At 37.0% G+C, this 18324-nt stretch overlaps 1 protein-coding gene across 6 annotated transcripts; it reads left to right on the forward strand.

Moving 5' to 3' along the window:
- Positions 1 to 1379: 1379 nt before the first annotated feature.
- Positions 1380 to 13056, forward strand: LOC133876017 (uncharacterized). Of its 6 annotated transcripts, none has more exons than XM_062314314.1 (4): positions 1380 to 1682; positions 11681 to 11845; positions 12811 to 12864; positions 12966 to 13056. In XM_062314314.1, the coding sequence occupies exons 1-3, from the start codon at positions 1430 to 1432 to the stop codon at positions 12861 to 12863; spliced, it is 471 nt and encodes a 156-aa protein (XP_062170298.1). In that variant the 5' UTR covers positions 1380 to 1429; the 3' UTR covers position 12864; positions 12966 to 13056. The 6 variants fall into 6 exon arrangements, with proteins under 6 accessions (XP_062170298.1, XP_062170300.1, XP_062170303.1 ...); XM_062314316.1 differs by having other exon boundaries at positions 12974 to 13056; XM_062314319.1 differs by having other exon boundaries at positions 12829 to 12873.
- The last annotated feature ends 5268 nt before the right edge of the window (positions 13057 to 18324 follow it).

Below are 18324 nucleotides of genomic sequence, written 5' to 3' on the forward strand. Positions count from 1 at the left end.
TACCGGTGGCTCGAATATCGTAGCGTATTGTCATCGTTAGTGGCCTGACCGGATTTAAACCCCAAGTGATCCGCACTACTAACGATGCCATATTTGTAACCCTATTTGTAAATAGTGTGCCGGTTACTTACATCATAACTAGAAACTTTAATACTGCACTTATAACCCTAATAATGTGATCAAAGCTTAATTACGTAATTAAAACCCTAATCTGCCAGTTACTGCCTTCATCGAACATGCAGTATCGAGGGTTGATTGTTCGACCAACAATGATCGATCATTCGACTAAGAGGATGGAACGTTCGATTAATGCCAGAAACTACAATCTAATAAGAACCTCCTAATCACAAGCTTAAATAAGACTCTTAGTGAGCACTAATAAACATTATAAATTAAGAACATACATTTAAACAAGCATGACCTCATATACTATTTTAAAAACATCAAGGATATAAGCTTTACTCACTCTATCAAAATATGTTACTGATCAACCAAGGAAAAGTGTGTTAAGGGACTGCAATATAGACATTTTAATATTGTTTTGACATACAAAAGTAATCCATATTTGAGGTTTATACTACTCATGCAAGAACTAAACTTTTCCTTTCTAAAAATGCCAACTTTACAACATGTGAGATGAAAGCAACTACTCATGTTTGAGTAAAAAATTACCACAATAACTATGCGTAAAAACTAAGGATTAAGATTGGGTTAGGCTCCCTTACCTTAGTCTTCTCCAAACAATAGAGGAACAAAACCTCCAAGTTGGCCCCTTTTTCTCTCTCTCTCCCTCAAGTTTAGTTCGTAAAAAATGGGACGAAATAGGACCTAGAGTTTATCTTAAGTCTAAAGAAGACATACGGGCGTACAAGAAGTTAAAATTCTTTTAAAATTTTCTGTGCAGACTAACATCGATTGGTTGATAGGAAAGATTCAACGTTCGGAAGGAAACTTCATTCATTTGAAAGGAAAGGTTGAACGCTAGGAAGGAATTTGCTTCATTGAGTTAAGTTAATCTACTCTAAGGTTGGATGTTACAACATTAATTAAGAAAATAAATAGTACTTACTTTGGTTATTGTTTTACTTAACAGTATAAACAAAAACTCTAAGAAAGATTTGTTCAATATATTAATTCGCGTAAATAGTATCTTAACAATATAATTATAAAATTATGTTAAGCTAACATTGTATACTACTAAATTGGAAGATGGTACAAAAGAAATAATCTAAAAAATATAGTGGCTCTTGTAAGCCCGAATTTATACTAAATAATCTAATAAATTTAGTAGAAATTCCTACTATTAAAAAGCATTGCACTTTTTTTTTTTTTTTTTTTTTTCTAAAAAAAAATAAAAATATATTACAACGAGTGCAAGCACGTCTGTCGATATCCTTTGTCTAAGATCTGGAAGGGCAGCTCCAATTAAATGGAAAACCCAGACGACAACCATTGCCATACCACCGGCAATGGGAGCAGTGTTGCTTTCCAACATGAAAACCAGAAACATCTCTCTCCAAATTCACAATCTGAATCCGACGTCGTCCAGTGCTCCCGAGATGTTGTGGCCAGAGGGCTGTCTTCGACGCTCGCCACTGTGATCCGGGACTTCGACTCCAGAGCTCAGGACACTCTCAGAAGCCAGGACCAGCTCTCCTCCGCCCTCGATCGTCTTACCCGAGGTTTTTACCTTTTTTTTTTTTTTTTTTTTTTTTTTTTTTTTTTCACCTTTTATGACTCTCCCTGCTAAACTTTGAAATCTGTTATATGCTAGTCATTTGTGTGCTTGTGTCTTGAACCAATTTATTTCCATGATTCCTTTTCAATTGATTGGAATCAACCTGGATCGAACGTACAGAGTACGTGTACATTCATGGGTATGTATATGTGCGGGTGCTAGACCTTCACATACTTCATCCTCATCGTTCATCAGGCTCTTCTCAGGCTTTGGATAAAGTAGAAATATAGAGAGGGGATGTTTGAATGGTATAATAGGCTATTGACTTCTTATGGACTGGGTTTTACATAAGGTGGTAGATGGCCGGCGCTGGGTGAGGGGGGGGGGGGGGGGGGTGGGGTGGGGGGAGTTACCTTTTTTAGTTTGCCTTTTCTACTTTGTTTAAAAAAAATTGAAGATAAAGATGCATTGATGGCTACATGTTCCGGCAGGGTCACTGGATAACTTCATCAGAATTTCAAATTTAATAAGTCGTTATATGATTGGGAGCTGGATGTCGCTGGTGACTTTTTGCTACATTGTATGGGACTAAGGAGGGGGTGGGGCAGAGGAGGATCTGCTGGTTATACAGACATCAATTACTGATGATTCTAAATAGAACAATGTGATAAAATTACAAAACATCAAGAAAGGGTAAATTTTTTTTTTGATAAGTAATTGCAATTATATAAAAAGCGCAGAGGGGCGCAACCCTTATACACGGGAAGTATACAAGTGAACCCCTAACAGGGACGAACAGAGAATAAATTTAAAAATTCTACATAAGTAAAAGAACTCAAACTATGATGGGGCGCTATCCAAAAATATAAAGTATTGAGCAACCGCTTCCGAAGCTCCACCATGGGTGTCTCTACATCTTCAAACAGCCTAGCATTCCGCTCCCTCCAGATACACCACAGCAAGCATAAAGGAGCTAACTGCCAAGCCTCAATAGCAAGACCACCCCCAAGCGCCGCCCCCCAACTATTCAGCAACTCCAACACCGTACGTGGCATAACCCACTCGACCCCAAATAAAGTAAGGACAAAGCTCCAAAGAACCTGGGCTACCTCGCAGTGAAGCAACAAGTGATCAATAGACTCCCCACTCTTCTTACATAAACAACACCACTCAATTACTATCACCTTCCTCTTACGCAAGTTATCATGCGTCAAAATTTTGCCCAAAGCAGCTGACCAAACGAAGAAGGCCACCCTAGTTGGAGCCTTAACACGCCAAATATTCTTCCAAGGAAAACACGGGACAACAGGGCCACCTTTCCTAATAAGCTCTTTGTAGAAGGATCTCACCTCAAATAGACCTTTTCTAGAGGGATTCCACACTAACCTGTCACCCTCCCCATGTCGAGCCGAACTGGAGTATAGACGATCGAAGAAAGAAATGACCATATCCAACTCCCAATCCTGAATATGTCGCGTGAATAAAACATTCCACTGAATAGCACCATTATGAACCACCAAATTATCTTCTACCGTCGCGTCTTTATTCCTTGCTATACTAAAAAGAGCTGAAAAGCATTGCTCCAAGGATCTATCCCCACACCACCAATCTTGCCAAAAGCTAATATTTGATCCATTCCCCAGTTCAAACCGAACAAAATTACGAAATTCCTCCCACCCCCTCCTAATATGCTTCCATACACCTACTCCAAATGAACCCGAAGCCTCTTTCGAACACCACCCCCCCTTTAAACTCTCAAACTTGGCATCAATCACCAAACGCCATAAAGCCTCTCTCTCCCTACCATATCATCAAGAAAGGGTAAATTTAGCGACCTGGAAGTACAGTTCATTTGGTCTTTACCTTGTTTTTCAATTTGTTGTATTCCTTCATATTGATCTGAGGTTGTGACGACAAGCTTTATTGGGTACCTTCCAAGAGAGGGTTGTTCGATGTGAGATCATACTACAATGTCTTTGTTCCTCATGATAGTACTCCTTTCATTTGGAGGAGTATTTGGCGGAATAAGGTCCCTTGACAGTGACATTCTTTGCTTGGTCGGCTGCATTAGGGAAAATTCTCCCATGAAAAATCTAAGGAAGCAGCGTGTTATTGTGGTTGATTGGTGTTGGATGTGTATGAAGAGTGAAGAGTTAGTAAATCATCTTCTACTCTATTGTGAGATTGCTAGTGCTCTTTGGAATACTATCTTCAACAATGTAAGGCTGGCTTGGGTTATGCCCAATTGGGTGGTAGATCTCTTCGCTTGCTAGAGAGCGCAAGGTGGTGGGCTTCAGTTTGATGTAGTATTGGAGATGATACTGTCTTGCTTTATGTGGTGTCTTTGGAGGGAGAGAAATGACCGGAGTTTTGAGAATCGTGAGAGGATTTTGGTATAATTATTGTTATTATTTTTTTTAAGATTCTTTTCCATTGGGCTACTGCATTTAATTTTTATTTTTTGTTTTAAACTTTCATGTTTTCTACTTGGAAGTTTTTCAAGTCTCTTACCAGAGTAAATTTTTTTTTTTTTTTTTTTTTTTTTTTTTTTTTTTTTTTTTTTTTTTTTTGTTCTTTTCTACGCAATACCAAGGGAAATTGGTGAGGGGAGTAATGGCACTATCAAAGCTGAAGTAATAGATTTCTTGTTTCTCTGGAATGGGAGGTTAAGTATCCTGGTCTATTCTAGAAGAGATTACATAGATTGTGCTTAGACCACTTTCCCATTCTCCTTGATTGTGGTGGTATTCAAGGGGGCAAAAGACCCATCAAGTTTGAGAATATGTGTTAAAGGCTGATGGTTTTGTAGACTGGTTGAGGCAATGGTGGTCATCTTATCGCTTTCAAGGCTGTCCTAACTTTGTCTTGACTCAAAAGCTTAAGGCCTTGAAGGCTGATTTAAAAAGTTGGAATGAACATGAGTTTGGTAATGTGGAGTCTCATAAAAAAGCTCTTTTGGAAGAGTTGTGCACTCTCGATAGGTTGGAGGCAAAGAGAGCGTTAGTTGCTAAAGACAAGTTGAGGAAAAGCTTGGTTATCAGTGAGTTGGAGAAAGCTAATTTATTGGAGGAGATTAGTTGGAGATAAAAGTCTAGGTTCTTTGGCTAAAAGAGGGTGATAAATGCACTAAGTTTTTTCACTGGGTAGCCAACTCGAATAGGAGGTTCAACTCCATCAAGTCGCTATCAGTAAACGACTCAGTCTCTTATGACTAACTGGTTCTTAGGGCTCATATTGTTCAGTACTATGAGAGTATTTTCGGAACCGTTCAGTTGGCAGCCCAAGCTGGATAGCCTTGCTTTCGATTGTATAGATGCAAATGAGGTTTTAGAGGTAGTGAAAGGTATGAACAGTGATAAGGCTCCAGGTCTTGATTGTTTTTCGATGGCTTTCTTCCAAGCTTGTTGAGATGTGATCAAGACAGACATTATGGGGGTGTTTCATGAGTTTTATGCTTGTAGTAAGTTTGAAAGAAGCCTTAATGCCATGTTTATTGCTCTCATCATGAAGAAATATGGGACTATTGATCTTAAGGACTTCCGGCCTGTTAGTCTTGTGAGTGGAGTTTATAAGATCATTGTCAAAGTCCTTATATAGCATAGGATTGAATCTCTACAAAAGCAAAATTATATTTATTTTTCAAAAAAAAAAAAAAAAAAATCACTGCCAAAGTTCTTGCCAATAGATTGAGAAGGGTAGTGGAGAAGATTATTTTGAAATCTCAATATGCCTTTGTAAAAGGTAGGCAAATCCTTACTTCAGTGCTTATAGCAAATGAATGTCTGGATAGTCGGATCAAATCTGGTGAACTAGGGGTGCTTTGCAAGCTAGATATTGAGAAAGCCTATGATCATGTCAATTGAGAGTTCTTATTGTATTTGTTAAGAAGATGCGGATTCGGGGGGAAATGGTGCTCTTGGATAGCGCATTGCATCTCTTCAGTGCACTTCTTCATTTTGGTAAATGGCAATCCAGCCAGTTTCTTCAGTATTTCCTGTGGGTTGAGACAGGGAGACCTTTTGTCTCATTTTCTGTTTGTTATTGTAATTGAGGCTTTTAGTAGAATGCTTTCTGCAACAGTTGATGGGGGTCTTCTCTTTGGCTTCTCTGTGGGGTCTAGGCTCTCTGGTGTGGTTTATATTTCACACTTGTTCACAGATGATACATTGATTTTTTGCGGGAAAAATCTTGATCACCTTCGTTGTTTGCGTGCTTTATTCTTATGTTTTTTGAAGTTGTCTCTGGTTTGAAGGTTAACATGGCTAAGTCAGAATTGGTCCGAGTGAGTCATGTGGATAATGTAGAAGGACTGGCTTGCATTTTGGGTTGTGGAGTTTCCTTTTTTCCTTTGAAGTATCTTGGTCTTCTGCTGGGGGCCTCTTATAAGGCCAAGGCTATTTTGGCAAATTGCATAGAGAAGCTTCATTGAGATTTCGATGGAGTGAGAAAGGTGAAGAGTTTAAATATTATTTGGTTAGTTGGCCTAAGGTTTGCTCTCGAATTTCTGAGGGAGGGTTGGGGTTCGCAGCTTGAGGATGTTCAATCGTGCTCTTTTAAGAAAATGGTTGTGGCGCTATGTGCATGAGAGAGAAGCATGGTGGAGAGTTGTTGTGGATTCAAAATTTGGCAGTTCTTGGGGTGGGTGGTGTTCTATTGATTCCCTTGGGCCATATGGGGTAGGGCTATGGAAGAATATGTGGAGGTTTTCTAATCATACCAGATTTGAGTTGGGAGATGGCTCCAAGATCAAATTCTGTGAAGATGCGTGGTGTGGGGAGATGGCCCTTAAGGAAGCATTCTCGGAGTTATGTAGCATTGCTTGTGTGAAGGAGGCTTCTGTTGCAGTTCATTTGGATCCTTCTAGTGGTTCTTTTCAGTGGAATGTAAGCTTTATTAGAGTGGCTTTATGATTGAGAAGTGGATGCCTTGGCTTCTTTCTTCAATTTGTTGTATTCCTATAGAATGAGAAAGGAGGGGGAAAGCAAGCTTTAGTGAGCCCCTTCAATCAAAGGGATGTTCGATGTTAGCTCCTTTTATGGGGTCCTTGCACGTAATGATGGCATTTCCTTAGAAAAGTATTTTGCGGACCAAAGTGCCTTTGAGAGTGGCTTTTTTCGCTTGGTCGGGGGCCTTAGGAAAGATCCTTACCATGGAAAATCTTAGGAAGCGACACATCATTGTAGTTAATTGGTGATGTATGTGCAAGAGAGATTGCAAGTTAGTGGATCATCTTCTTCTCCATTGTGGGGTTGCGTGCTCCTTATGGAATGCTTTTCTTCAGTGCTTTGGGCTGTTCTGGGTTATGCCTAGCTGGGTGGTTGATTTATGTGCTTGTTGGTGGACGGGGGTAGCTCTTAGAGTATGGTAGATGGCGCCCTCTTGCCTTTTGTGGTGCCTTTGATGGGAAAGAAACGATCAAAATTTCGAGGATCGAGAGAGGACGTTGAAGGAGCTTAAGTCCTTTCTTTATTCTCTTTATTCTTTGACAACTGTGTTTTTAGCTTCTTTGATGATTAATTTTAATGATTTTCTTGTTCTCTTTTCTTCTTCTAAATAGGTGTGTCTTTTGTATATTTCTTGTGTACTGTGTTGTGGTTTTCACTTTTAATGATTTTTCAATTATTTCTATATATATAAAAAGATCTTTCTTAAAGTTGTCGTCCATATAAAGAACGACACTCTCGAAGGAGCTTTATTTCTCCAAATTCATGACTGAGACATGTATCATAGTGGGAAGATAAGACATAAGACTTTATGTATAATGATCAAGAAATTGCTTTGAAGCCTATAAGTGCTGGAGAGAGGGAGAATATCATGAACAATCAAAGTATGTTGCTGAAGAGGAGAAATATAAGTCTACAGTATACACGAGTAAAAGATTGAGCAACGGAGAAAAAGAACATAGGTTTATATGCTACTGTGGCTAAATAAGCCAAAACTCTGACCTTGAACAGCCTGCAGAAGTGCCTAAACTAATGGCCAAGCTACTTAAAGACAGCCTTAATGTTTGCTTCAGATGACTTGCCAAAAATCTGGTCATTATGCATGATCTCCAGCTCTGGATAAATTTATATTTGATTGTGCATTTGTTGAACTTACCAGCCCATTGATTACATACTAGTGATCATGTCAAAATGAAAGTGCATAGGAATGGACTCTTGCCTGGAATGTCTGTTAAGGAGAGCATGCAATTGCAGCAAAAGTAAGAATAAGTTACAGAATTAGATTTTTCCATGCTGAAGATGAGGCCAAATCAAATCACAAAAAAAAAAAAAAAAAAAAAAAAAAAAAAAAAAAAAAACACCACATGAAGCTCCAGAGACGTGGTTAATATGAGGCAGCCAGATGTAGTACCACACTTCTTCTCTCTCTATTTTCTCTCTTTATCTCTTTAGTTTCTCTCTCATTTTCTCTAAAATCCAACACCAGCCCTCCACTGCCACTACCATCCCTCTGTTGTTGCCGGACTTCTCTGCTGTCACTTTATAGTATTGGAACACCATCTGAACACCACTATGGCCATCAAATTACCATTGAAAATTTCATCATGGTTGAAAAATCAAGATGAATTCATTCCCGCTCCTTGCATGATCCTGACATGGGCACAGCCAAATTTCTAGGTTCTGAAATTCCTTAATCTGTCCATACTGAAACTTTTGGAAAGAAAAAATGGAATGGGAATATGAGAATGGCCGAATTTCTCGGTTCTGAAATACTAAATCTGTCCGTACTGAAACTTTTGGAAAGAAAAAAATGGAATGGGAATATGAGAATGGCCGAATTTCTAGGTTCTGAATTTCCTAAATCTGTCCATACTGAAACTTTTGGAAAGAAAAAAATGGAATGGGAATGGGAGAATCGGAAGACTGTTCTCTTACTGCACATTCCCCTTAGTCAATTGTGACCTTAATGTTTTCATAATCTATCTTTTCTTTTTGACTCATACAGCTTATGTGTTTTTAGAGGAAAAAAATTAAATCCTTGATTTCATATTTACTTATGTTAGTTATTGCGAAATATCATCATGATCAGGTCACTCCAGCTTCCCAAAGCAAACCCAAAATTTTCTCGAATAGTTCCTGTATTTTGACCCTGGCCCAAACCTAATACAACGTTTTGGTTTTAGGCTTTAGGAAACGAGGTTGGGTTTAGTTGAGTCCATGTCTTCATGAGTTGTAGTGGATTTTGCTTCTGCAACCTGCAACTTAAAAGTTGCTGAAAATTCTTTGCATTCGCCTCTGATAATTTGACACGTTAGATAGACTTTTTTACGCTGCTAAACTCCATGCTCTACTTGGATTGAGACTCCTAAGACATCAAGAGAGTTTTTAAGTGTGACTCATGAATTAAGATGAGTAAAACTTGAATAAAATGATCCATGTCAGTGAAGACCTAAGAATGCACCAATGTGGAAAGTGTGATTTGGTTCAAGTTGGACGAGCAAATGAGGCCAAGAAGCAGAAGATGGCATGATTCGAAGTAGCAAATGAGGCCAAGAATGTTACGTATCTAGGGTTATGTGAGAAGGGCATTCATGGAATTTTATAGTATGCCTCGTTAACTAAATAAAAGATATTAAGGGATTTGGATTCTTGCTCATAAAGCAAGAATCCCTAATTTAAGGGAATTATATCCCATTATGTTAGGTTTTCTATTAGGAAGGAAATAAGGGAATTATTGTATCCCATTAGGTTTAGTAATATTTATTTAGGTTTAGTAATATTTATTTATCGTTTTCATATTTTATATTCAGCTTTGTAACCCTATAAATAGGGGTATTGAAGAATAAAAATATATGAAGAAAATTATAATTCAACTCTAGCAGTTGTTTAAGAGTTTTAGGGTTCCTCAAATTCCTTAATATTAGGAGGCCAGGATTCTTCGAATTATCCTACCCAATTTATCATTTTTATTTATTGTTCATCCTTCGTTACGGAGGTCTGTAACAAAGAAGCAGAAGATGGCATGATTAGAAGTAATAACGGACATGATCATCAAAGATGTATAGTATAACCTCACATAAGTATGCTTTGGTGAAAAGGGCTCATTTAGCTGAACCAGATTCGCTGGGAATGAGCGGTAGTTGGTTGATTTGTGGTGTTGACTACTTAATTAAACTTTATACTACCAAAGGTCACGTATAAAGATCCAATAAGATATGTAGAACCAAAAAAAAAAAAAAAAAGACTCATGGACCTTAAGTTCAGCCCATGCCCAGAATATCTTGAAATTGCCAAAGTTAAATAAAAGTGAACCAGTAAAATATGGTCTTCTGAAGAAAATAGAACAAGATTTTAAGACACGAGTACCAAGAAAACATTCTAAAGAGCTATACACCATATTAGTCCTCCAGGTCTTTCCTTGATAGTTAATGGAATAGTGTGGTTTGCTTGGCTTGTAATAGCTCCTAGTTCAAATAGTGTAAATACTTGAAGAAAAAAAACGAAAAAGAAAAATGTTTCCTTGAGCCAAATGTAGTCTAAATCACTTATGGTCTTAGGCGGCACCTTTGAGGGTGTGGGTTGCCCCATTGCACTCTTGCAACTCAATGGGAGGTTTTGGCTCCTCCAATACTCCAGGGACTCTTTCCAATATGCTGCATACTCTGAATTTATTGCTAATGGGTTGAGGAGTTTTCTCTAGATTAGATCACAACAGAGAAATAGAAAAGCTTGTGCTGCATTTTCTACACAGCATAAAGCCACAATTCTCTGTTCGTTTGCAGAGAATATAAAAGAAAATGAAATTTTGATTTTCAACACTTATGTTTCCCATTTGTCTTGGTCTACGAAGAATTTTGAAAATATTAGTTAGAAAGCGTTGTAACGAACTATCTTTCTCATGCCCCAAATTAAAAAATTCAAGATTAAATCTTACATTTTCTCAGCAACCAAACTGACCTTTAACCGTTGGTTAGTTGCTGAGAAAGATGTGGTTTTTACATCATTGGGTATTAAGATACAAAAATATGGCACCTTTCATTTTCTTACACTTTCTTACCAACCAAACGAAGTACCGAGGAATGTAGCAATTCATTGTGAAGGCAATGGCTTATCTCAAAAAAGTGGATAATATACTTTCAACATGTTTTGAAGGGACAGAATAGTATAAGCAGCAGTTTAGTATGATCAAAGCATATCTGTTCAAGTAAGGTTCTGTGCAACTATACTTCCTGGACTGAAATAAATGAGTCATGTGGGGATGATTGACTCCTAGTTTTATTAGTTGTCTACAAAATTAGATACTAGGCAAAACTGAAACACGTAGGGCCACACTTGAAGTCCTAAAAGCACAAGCGCATTACTGACAAATTAAAACCTATGACCACTACCTACTGCCTGACCTTCAAAATATGGTAGTCCTATTGCTGGCTTCACATCATTTTAGAAAGTTATATAGAGCAGAACCAGCAATATGCCTCAAAGAATAGACAATGTAAGATTTGGTTTTAACTAGCTTAGTTACTCATGGTCCAAAGAGGGCCCCAAATCGCTTCAATTGTTTTGCGACTGAAGCTTTCATTCGAAATCAAAAATTTTGTTGTCTTAATTAGTACCTTATTCCACATAAATGGGGATACTTATAATTCCAAATTAGAGTTGCATAAAAAAATAAAGTTTTTAGTCTGTTTTAGTATTACTAATCTATGGTTAATAAGATTTGCTGAGGTGACAATTGGTTGGCTAAGCAGAAAGAGAAGCCCAAAATGGTTCTGAAGCAGGACTGGAACCAGCTATATGCAAACTATTTGTCTTGACAGACGGACCCTTTTGATAGTATGCCTCTGAAACTATGAATAATGATCTTAATTAGTCCATGTTTACCATGATACTTTGCTGGTACTTGGCTAATACATACTGAAATTCTGAATTGCCTCATTATGGATGGATGTGATATTTTACTAGATCCAGTTCCTATGCATTGCCTTTTCCTTGTCCTAAATAGAAATGCTACATTTTAATTTATTATGTTGACATGAAAAAATATCACGTGCTTTGACAGAACTTGATCAATTGTTAGAAGATGCACCTTTGCCATTCATCATGCAGCATGCTGCCAAGATTTTGGGTGTTAGAAAGAGAGTCTCTTCATTGAATTCAATTTTAAAATCCATACAGCATCGAGTTGATAATATAGACCGACTGCTATCTGTGGGCATGCTACATGGTATTTATAATTTTCCCTGGACTGCATGTTATGTTCTCTCTTATTTTAGACAGTTAATGGGTTTGCAACTCTTTCCGTACCTTTTCTTTTTTGTGGTACAAAAATGCTCAGTGATCACTGACTAGATTATGCTATTGGTGCTCTGAACAATTTAAGTTTATGGTGCTTTTGGCAGTTCTTTCAGTTCATACTTGAGCGATTAAGTTCATGGTATGAATCATGTGAATCTGATATGTAGTGTGCAATTAATGTAGGACTAGATTACAGGCAAACACAACAAATTGACTTATAGTAAGAATGGCGTGGGAAATATTTGTTCTTGACTAAATGCTACTTGGTTACAGCTCATGGTACCATCATAAGTCACTATCACAAAATAGAAATTCTTGAAGGCTGGCCCTTGTAAGAGTAGATTATGTGGCCTGGTTGGTTAATCAGGAAAGTAAGCAATACAAATCTGTTTATCTCTCAACTTGGTCAAGTTGTGATTGAAATCAAATAAACTAATACAGAACAATTACAGCGGGTCTATCTAATGACCTTTTTATTCTTAATCCACTCAATCTATTTGTATGTGAGAGAAATATGACTTGTAGCCTCTTGAAATGAGTTTAATTAGTTACCTCTATGCACTTTAAGAAACTAATATGTTGTTTGATGCGAGAGGGTCAGTATAATTCGTCACTTTCCTACTACATAAGCTTTGATTTGAAGATTGTAGGGACATAAGTTAGATGCATGCCTATTTCTTTTGGCTGAAGTAGCATGAGTAATTAATAACTAGGAATAAAGGCTTATGCACTAGTAGTAATCATTCATGGGTAAAGAAATATTTTTGGATCAAAATTTGAACAATTATTATACCTGATTTATGATTTTTTATTTTTTATTTTATTATTATTTTTTTTTTTATGGTGTTATTTTACTCAGTTTTCTTGTTGCTTCATATGCTTGCAACTGAAAAGGTTATATGGATCATGCAGAGAAGATGGCCACCGAAAGTTCTGGACAACATTAGGGTATGTCATGTACATGTGCTTGGAATTTTCGTACATGTTCCATTTTAATTTTTTTTAAAATTTTTAAATTTTTCCTTTTTTCTTTTACTCGCATTCTGTAGTTTTTCAGTTGTAACAGTGATTGCAAGATTATGAATCAAGATTTTTCCCTAACAAGTGCAAACAAAGGTTGTTGGACAAATATTTGCTTTGGATGCACAAGGTCTCAAATAGGTATGATATATCGACACTTGAACACCAAAGCTATAAGTGTCTGCTAAATGCGGTATGCAAACTGCTGGAAACTATATTTTTATGGGATTGGGGTTGTAGAATTGTTGTCAATGCCAATCATTGCAAAGTTTTGTCCAATGGATATCCCAAGGGAAATAAAACTTAAGACCCTCGTTGCATTACCAAATTTATACGATTAAATATAGGGTTAAATACGTTTTTAGTACCTGAGTTTTGAAAACTTTATTTTTTGGTATTTGAGTTTCAATTCGCATTACAGATGATACTTCAATTTTGAGAAAAGACCAAATTAGTACCTCAGTCAAGTTTTTCGTCCAAAAACTATCGGCTCTCCATTTCACTGCCACTTAACACTACTAGGAACACGACATTTGTCCCTTCTGACATGTCAGCACTCACATAATTGCCAAATCACCCAAACACTTCCACATCACACACCCATGTCATTTACTAATTTCGGGGGGATTCAGCAATTATGTGGGTGCTAACGTGTTAGAAGAGACAGGTGTTTCTAGTAGTGTTAAGTGGTAGTGATGTGGCGGACCGTTAGTTTTTAAACGAAAAACTTGACTAAAGTACTAATTTGGTCTTTTTCCTAAACGGAAGTACTATCTGTGATGCAAATTGAAACTCAGATGCCAAAAAATAAAGTTTCCAAAACTCAGGTACTAAAAACGTATTTAACCCTTAAATATATAAATATACAAATACGTAAATTAAATGTTATGATCTCAAGTGTACCATATGGCTTAAATGTAATCTTAACAACGTGTGTATAAGTTCTTGTGCACTTTCCTCTTGCATGCCGGTTTTCAAAGCTGAGTTGTATTTGACATTTTGTATCATTTGGTATCAGAACTGCTACCGACCTACCACGTCGAGTATGGAATCAAACGAAGCTTATTGAGTATAAGATCGAATGAGTTGTGACTTTGTGGTCGAGTTACCGAGGGGGGCGACCTATAGGCTGGATTAAAATGTTTTGGTACTATGTATGTGCATAGTGTTAAGTCATTGAATGTTGATAGGTGAATGGAACCGCCGAAAGAAAAATGGTTACCATCGAGTCAATATTGATAATGTGAGTTGTTGTGAATGTCTACTGCGAAGCTCAGTGGAATGATACGATCTTAAGTTTTCAATATGGCTTAAATGCAATCTTAACCATGCGTGTATAAGCTCAGTGGCGGAGCCAGATAATTGTGATTGGAGGGGCCAAATTCGGAAGAAAGAATGAGAGACCAATTGGGAATGCTTCCGAACACTAGGTTGGAAGCAGCACATCTAGCTAATGAACGTGATTAAACATTAACACTTCTACAGATTTTACTAACTTTCCAGCTATAAAAAGAAAGGAAGAAAAAGTTGATATCCGAAATAATATAAGCAAAGTTCCAATCCTTCAAGAGATCCGGCTTTTGAATGTGAAGAATGATGTTGATGGCATCCCCTTCAAGACCATGAAGTGGACTTAAGTAGCCAGAGATATATATCTTGATACCCTGCGTCTTCTTATACTATTAATTATTATTATTATTATTATTATTATTATATGCTAATATTTATACTGATGTTTTTTTTTTTTTTTTTTTTTTTATGATTATTATTATTATAATAATCTCAATACAAGTGGTGGAAAACTGACAAGAGTTCTTACAATTAGATTTGAGGAATATGTTTATACCCCACCTCTTATTATAATAATGATATTATATGCTAATATTTTTACATATATTATTAGTATTATTATTATTATTATTGTAACGTTATGCGATAGAAAACATAATTGAATGGAAAACTAAAGATAAAATGCGGAAATAATAAAATAAGAACACAATGAATTTTACGTGGTTCGGTTTATGACCTACGTCCATAGAATAAAGTTCAAATGACTACATTATGCTTTTATTCCTTGATTGTTTTACAATACAGAATACTCTTATTTATATGAGAATTGATATAGATAAGAATGGTAATCAAATCTGATTGATTTGATTACCATCAAACCTAACTACAATCAACCTTATAAAAGGAAAGTAACGTACAATATCAATATAATATATTTCCTTTCAATATATGAAATATATTCTCTAATACCCTCTTCAAACGAAAGGTGCAAAGATTTTGGAAGTTTGAGTTTGCAATAAATTCTTTTTCTTCATTTTGTAGATGACAACGATTGACGACGGTCGATGGTAGGGGTGTAAATCTGGACCGGTTATAACTGGCCAGGAAACCGGATCCGAGTATTAACCGGCTCCGAGAAACCAGGTTGGTACCCAATTATTTATAGCCGGGTAACCGGAGCCGGAGCCGAGTATTGGGTTTAAAAAACCCCGGTTATACTTGAGTACCAGCTCCGAGTACCTTAATTTATTAAAAAAAAAAAAAAAAATTACCGCCTACCCTTTTATCCTAATATTACAGGGCTTAGGAAGGGGGAGTTTTCCGTCCTTTTAGTTTTTAAACTATTGCCCTAAGTATTTCTAATTTTCAATTTCTATCTCTCTCAAACTTGTTGCGGCCACCACTCTTTGACTCTTGAGTCTTCTCCTTCGCCAATCGCCACTCGCCAACTTGCCGCCCATCAGTGTCCAGAAGTTTCGAACAGTTCAAGGTTGCATCCGTCCGGACGTCGCGGCAACGTGTTCGGACGCTCATCAGTGTTTGACAAGAAATCATATTTCCTTCTTAGACACAGATATGGGAAGATAGCTGCATCCGTCCGGATGATAGGGCAACACCGTCCGGACACTACCCTTGATAAGGCAAGATGTGGAGAAGAGTTGCAACCGTCTGGACGTCAAGGCAACACAGTTCGGACGTAGTCCTTATTATGGTATTTACGTGCAGCAGAAGTGCAACTGTCCGGTCGCTAGGGCAAAACCCTCCGGACGCGGCCCTGATATGGTATTACATGAAGCGCATTATGAAAAGTTGATTGCACACTTGTCCATTCGGATGGCTTCAGCTTGCGCCTGGACGCCGCCTAGAGAAATCATAGATAGACTCAATTTAGGTCTTCTTAGCCTATAAATAGAAGGCTCTAGGCATGTACAGTTTATAGAATTCGGTATTGAATTCTTCATAACTTAGAGAGTATATTTTAGGAAGAAATTGTGAATATCCGCTAGCTCTCAACCCGTTGCCGTTGTGTGCTGTTGTTGTGCTCGTGTTTGAAATCTATCTTAGGGAGGAGTTCTAAGGTAAATGAATCCATTGAAGACCCCTTCAAGTAGGAGACTTAGTTGGGAGGCGTTCATGTTGGGTTACATGTCAGAGTGCTAGATACGATCGTTGCATCGGATATGTGAGTGTTACTGTCTATGTACTAACTTTGTCTTTTGATAGTGAATTTCCTGGGTTTGGCTGCCTCGGAGTGGTTTTTTTCTTAATCGAGTTTCCACTTTGTTAACAAAATAATTCTGTTATTTAAATTCCGCATTTACATTATTTTGTTACACGTTGCATACACACACACGGTTAAATTATAAGTCATTTAAATTTTCAATCTCCAAACGCTTTGAGTAATATATCAAAAAGTTCTTCTACAAGTCATCTAGATACCCTTAAAATTTCAAGTCAATTCACTCAAGTAGAGTTCATTTAGGGATTGAAAATGGACTGAGAAAATAGCATGGGCTGGCAGCCAGTAAGAGGTTGCCACTTGGAAGCAAGTGAGAGAAAGGGAGGTTGACGTCATAGTGTGACGCCATCATTGTCATGTCATGGTGTTGATGTCATGAGGACATTAGCCGTTGGAGGAAGCAAAATTGGGCACCAAGTTTGGGGCCTAGTGGTGCAATTTGGATCACTCTTCCCTTTGACACATGACAATCACTCAATGGTCCAGGAAATCTATAAATAGAACACTTCCCTTCGTTCATTTCCCTTTGAATATAGACAATTAAACTATTTATAAGAAATTCATCCTCCATTTTCTTGTGAAGTCTTGTTTTAACAACTTTCATAGCTGTAAAAGGTTCGTTCGGTAGTCGCTGTAAACGCTGGATGAGTGAAAACAAGATGAATCAAATTATCAATAAGATGGTATGTCTTTGATTTTTCTGTCTCTGCCAATTCTTGGCATAATTCTGCAATGGAAGACAAATTGTAATTTCGAATCATTATGCAGATCAAATTCAAAATACTTCAACTGAAATCTCAAATTAATTTTCTTTTGATCAGAAAAATCAAAAAGATAATCTTCGTGCACTTTTTGGTTCTACAAAGACTATCTCAAACTTTTTACTTCTCCATTTCATTTTCTTATGCACTTCTTGGCTTTCACCACACAATTGAGTCGGATTGACTCTTTTTTTTTTTGAAGTGTAAGTTCTACCTAAAATTTGTATCATTTAAATTTATAGGTTGTGATTGGGTTGTGGCTAAAAATGGGATTTGAGTGAAACAAATTTTCACTTTGGGTAGGAGAACACCACAAAACTATACTTACGGCAGAAGAATATTAATGGCATAATGGTCTTTAAATAGACTACAATGGGAGATAAGACCTAAAGTGATAAGATTTCAAATATTAAAATAATGATAAAATTAACTTTAATCCTAATCTAAAAACAATCTAATCATAATTAATTCAAATTTTATTCTAACTTAACTACCAATCCCATCTCACCCTAAACCCATCCCTAACATTCATCTCCCAGGTAAATAGACCTGGTCCTCAATGTCCTTACAAACATTTGATTAATGGGCTTAGGAGTTGACTTTGGCCCCACGTTTCTTTATGCCAAATGGAGTCTTCGTTGAGTGGTTCCACACCTTCTAGACTCTCTTCCGTCTTCAGCCCTTCGTCTGGTGTCTGGAATCTGGATCAAAAGAGTTCGAAGCATCTGAAGACAAGATTCTATGGCATCGAAGCATATGTGAACTTTAGAGATTAATGCATCTGGAATTTGACAAATCGAGTCTGTAATACCTCTAAAATTAAATAATTCGATTTGTAGCGTCTTAAAACAAATTAACTAGTACTTAGCTGAATTTATTACGCAATTCTAATATTCTAATCTATTAGAGTATACTACATATAGCGAAAAACGAAAAATAAATTATATGAGATAACTAATCATATAACCTTAAAGATCATAATGTATCATTAATATAGATTTAGAGCTTTCAAAAAAACATTACTATAATATTAACAACTAATTTCAATCTATGCAAACCTATCCATGCGAGCTATTTGCACGGGATCTTCATCCCAAC

This window comes from Alnus glutinosa, chromosome 8, assembly GCF_958979055.1.
Source record: "Alnus glutinosa chromosome 8, dhAlnGlut1.1, whole genome shotgun sequence".
NCBI classification, from domain to species: Eukaryota; Viridiplantae; Streptophyta; class Magnoliopsida; order Fagales; family Betulaceae; genus Alnus; species Alnus glutinosa.